The sequence below is a fragment of the Hyperolius riggenbachi genome, chromosome 6 (assembly GCF_040937935.1).
Source record: "Hyperolius riggenbachi isolate aHypRig1 chromosome 6, aHypRig1.pri, whole genome shotgun sequence".
Taxonomy (NCBI): domain Eukaryota; kingdom Metazoa; phylum Chordata; class Amphibia; order Anura; family Hyperoliidae; genus Hyperolius; species Hyperolius riggenbachi.
In genome coordinates this window covers 335,527,794-335,531,267 of record NC_090651.1, presented here as the reverse complement: position 1 = coordinate 335,531,267, position 3,474 = coordinate 335,527,794, and the positions used below count along the sequence as shown (strand labels likewise).

Below are 3,474 nucleotides of genomic sequence, written 5' to 3'. Positions count from 1 at the left end.
GTGTGGAACTGGGAATGTTGGCTGAATAAAACATAGGAAGGGGGTAGCGCAAATAAAATGATAAATGTTTACTAGAAACCAGACATTTGACACTTACTAGTGTCTGCTTTCTATTAAAAATGTTATCATTTTATTTGGGCTACCCCCTTCCCATCAGAGGTAAGCCAACTTTGTATGTTTTATCCAGTCGACTTTCCCACTTCCGCACGTTACATCTTGGGGTGCCTACTTCCTCCTAGTGAAAGGTAAGATTTGTTCCTAGATTATCAGAGTGGGGAAGCCACAAACTGCCACCACATTGGTACAATATAATAGAAAACTAACAGATGAGGTTTACTTAATTAGTTAGTTACTTTAGATCAGGTTGGTGGCCTAGTGGTGGCGGGCACTTTGACCTGGTATGACTGAGGATCTGATTATTCGATATGCCAGTTAAAGCCCTTGACTCTGGCAAAGCTTCTGTTTACTAAAAACGCAGCATGAAAGGGCTCAGTGAAGGTGGTGGTGAAGGTGTGGATATGTCTGATGGGATCACACAGAGCATAAAATGATAGTCGCCCAGCCTCATAATCCAGATATACACCAAAACTGTGTCTGCAGGATTCTACAGCAACTCTGATCTCCTCATTGTTATGGAGAACACTGAACTTATTTTCATAGCGTCTTAAACACCAAGACTTCTTATTTTTCCCAATGTATATCTGATCTCCTCTTCTGTCTATGCTTGAATAAGCGACTCCCAACCTCCAATTCCCTATTTTACCTGTTTCTACTTCCCAGAAATGTAGCCCTGATGAATAAATATTTTTACTTAAAACTTGATTATTGCTAAATCGTGCCGGATTCTCTGGATAATTATTCAGCTGTTTTGCCCAAGAGACAGTTTTCAGATCCTCAGAAATGTTTACGTAGTTTCCAGCTGTATCTCTGTCCAGTACGATGTCGGTATCAGTCTGTGCAAAAATATCTATATTAACCTCCTTCATAATATGGGACAGGCCTCGCAGTGATGTTATAAAACTCTCTTCATGACAGAATTGTTTTACACCAGTTGTTGCCCCCTCTGACTCCTGATGTTCCTCCATTATAATGTCTTTGTCTTTTCCATATTCTTGCAATACATTTAATGGATCTGTCATACTGCAAAGCTTCTCAACTTTTATTATCTTTTTGGAGAATTTGTCCACTTCTGTTTCCAGATGTTTAATAAGATCAGATAGAGAACAGGAGACCAGCCCTTCCTGTCGATACATTTCATGAAGGATCCTCTGCTCCAGATCATCCAGCTTTTTCTTTAACTGCAAGAACAAGGCAGTGATTGTCTTTTTTACACAAGCAGTATCCTTCTTCACTTTACTCTCATGATCGAGAAGCATCTGGATATGACTCTTGGCCTGTGCTTTTTGTGAGGACAACGTATCAAGACTGTTTTTCAACCTCTCTCTCTTCTTCTCAAAAGAATCATTTATGGACTCCACCTGATGCCCCTTATGTTCTCCATCCAGCCTGCAGGACACACAGATGCACACAGAATCCTCATTGCAGTAATACTCCAAGATCTTCTTGTGGATGGGGCATTTCCTGTTCTCCAGGCAAGTGGTGGGCTCTATCAGTACATGTTCTGCTGCTTTACTGTGGACTTTCACATGACCCGCACACAGAGAAGCTTCACAATTGACACACGTCTTTATTGCAGGTGCTGAAGAGTTAATGCAGTAGTTACACAAGATTCCACTTATCTCCTGCTCTGGAATATTAGGCTGGAGACTCTCTGCAATGTTCCTTAAAGCGATGTTCCTGTGCAGAGCGGGACGCTCTGCAAACTCCGTACGGCATTGAGGACAGGAATAAAAGCCAGATCCTTCTTGTGCATCCAGCACACTTCCTATACAGCTGCTGCAGAAGTTGTGGCCACATCTCAGCAGGACAGGGTCCTGGTAGACATTCAGGCAGATGGAGCAGTTCAACTCCTCGCTGACATTAGCAAACGCCATTGCTGAGCAGAAGGAAGTAGGAATAAAAGAGAAACAGGCTTTGTCAGCCAGTGTTTGATATGTGAGCTGAAGAGGGTGTGGCCAGATTGAGTATGTTCCAATTCCTGACTTACTATGATGAGTTCCCAAAACATAACTTCTATAAGAAGGCTTAAGGCTTTATTTTAATTAACATTGGCATATTACAACAGGAAGATGAATCTTTATAGGAAACATAACATTTTAGGCCTGATGCCAAGACCAAGATCCACTGAAAATGCACAACACTTGCAGTACATTCTGTCAGTTTGTACCTGGGCAGAATTGCTGCAAATGTCTACTGAGGAGCTACTGATGGCCGTAGATATGTATCATGTAGTGCTACCCACCAACTATAGAACAGAAGCCAACTACGGAAAAGGGGACACAGGAGAAATGCAACTATATAAAAAGCAGCGGCTTAGGTTTAAGGGGAAGGTTCAGGGAGGGTGGTTAAAAAATAAAAATCAATTTCCACTTACCTGGGGCTTCCTCCAGCCCGTGGCAGGCAGGAGGTGCCCTCGCCACTGCTCCGGAGGCTCCCGGTGGTCTCCGGTGGCCGACCCGACCTGGCCAGGCCGGCTGCCAGGTCGGGCTCTTCTGCGTTCCAAGACCCGGCACTTCTGCGTCCCACGCCGGCGCGCTGACGTCATCGGATGTCCTCCGGGCTGTACTGCGCAGGCGCAGTAGTTCTGCGCCTGCGCAGTACAGCCCGGCGGACGTCCGATGACGCAGCAGCGCCGTACAATGTAAACAGAGTGGATTATTTCCGCTTGTGTTTACATTTAGCCTGCGAGCCGCGATCGGCGGCCCGCAGGCTATTCACGGAGCCCCCCGCCGTGAATTGACAGGAAGCAGCCGCTCGCGCGAGCGGCTGCTTCCTGATTAATCAGCCTGCAGCTGGCGACGCAGTACTGCGTCACTGGTCCTGCAGCTGCCACTTTGCCGACGCGCGGTATGAGTGCGCGGTCGGCAAGTGGTTAAAGGTTGCAAAGGTTCTGGTTTCAGAGGGCCTGCCTAGAAATAATCTTACTAATATTATAAATGTGAAAGTTTGGATGTTTGTTACTCAATCACGCAACAATAACTCATTCAGCCATTGTTGCGTAATTAACAAACATCCAAATCCGTTCGATTTGAATGAAATTTGGCACACACAGTACATTACCTGTAATAACATATCGGATACTTTTTATCTCCATAACCATGAGACAAATACAAATTTCACTGGGAAAATGTAAACTGCAGCCATTCTTACACTGTTAATGGCAGGGTTCTCAAACTTTGCACAGGTGGTCACTGGGTGACTGGGATTAATATTCAGAAAAGTGGGTGGAGCCTACAAAAGCCAATCAAAATTCACCTATTGATTTTCAAAGGGAATATTTAATTGCTGTTATTCTTGCACTGTTAATGGCACAAGCCTCAAACCTGGTACAGTTGGTCATTGGGTGACTGGGGT

General features: G+C 44.8%; 1 protein-coding gene across 1 annotated transcript; it reads right to left on the bottom strand.

The window, feature by feature from the left end:
* Positions 1 to 416: 416 nt before the first annotated feature.
* On the bottom strand, positions 417 to 1,994 carry LOC137522213 (E3 ubiquitin/ISG15 ligase TRIM25-like). The gene has a single exon (XM_068242243.1). It carries the CDS (start codon positions 1,992 to 1,994, stop codon positions 417 to 419), a length of 1,578 nt encoding a protein of 525 aa, XP_068098344.1.
* Between the last annotated feature and the right edge of the window lie 1,480 nt (positions 1,995 to 3,474).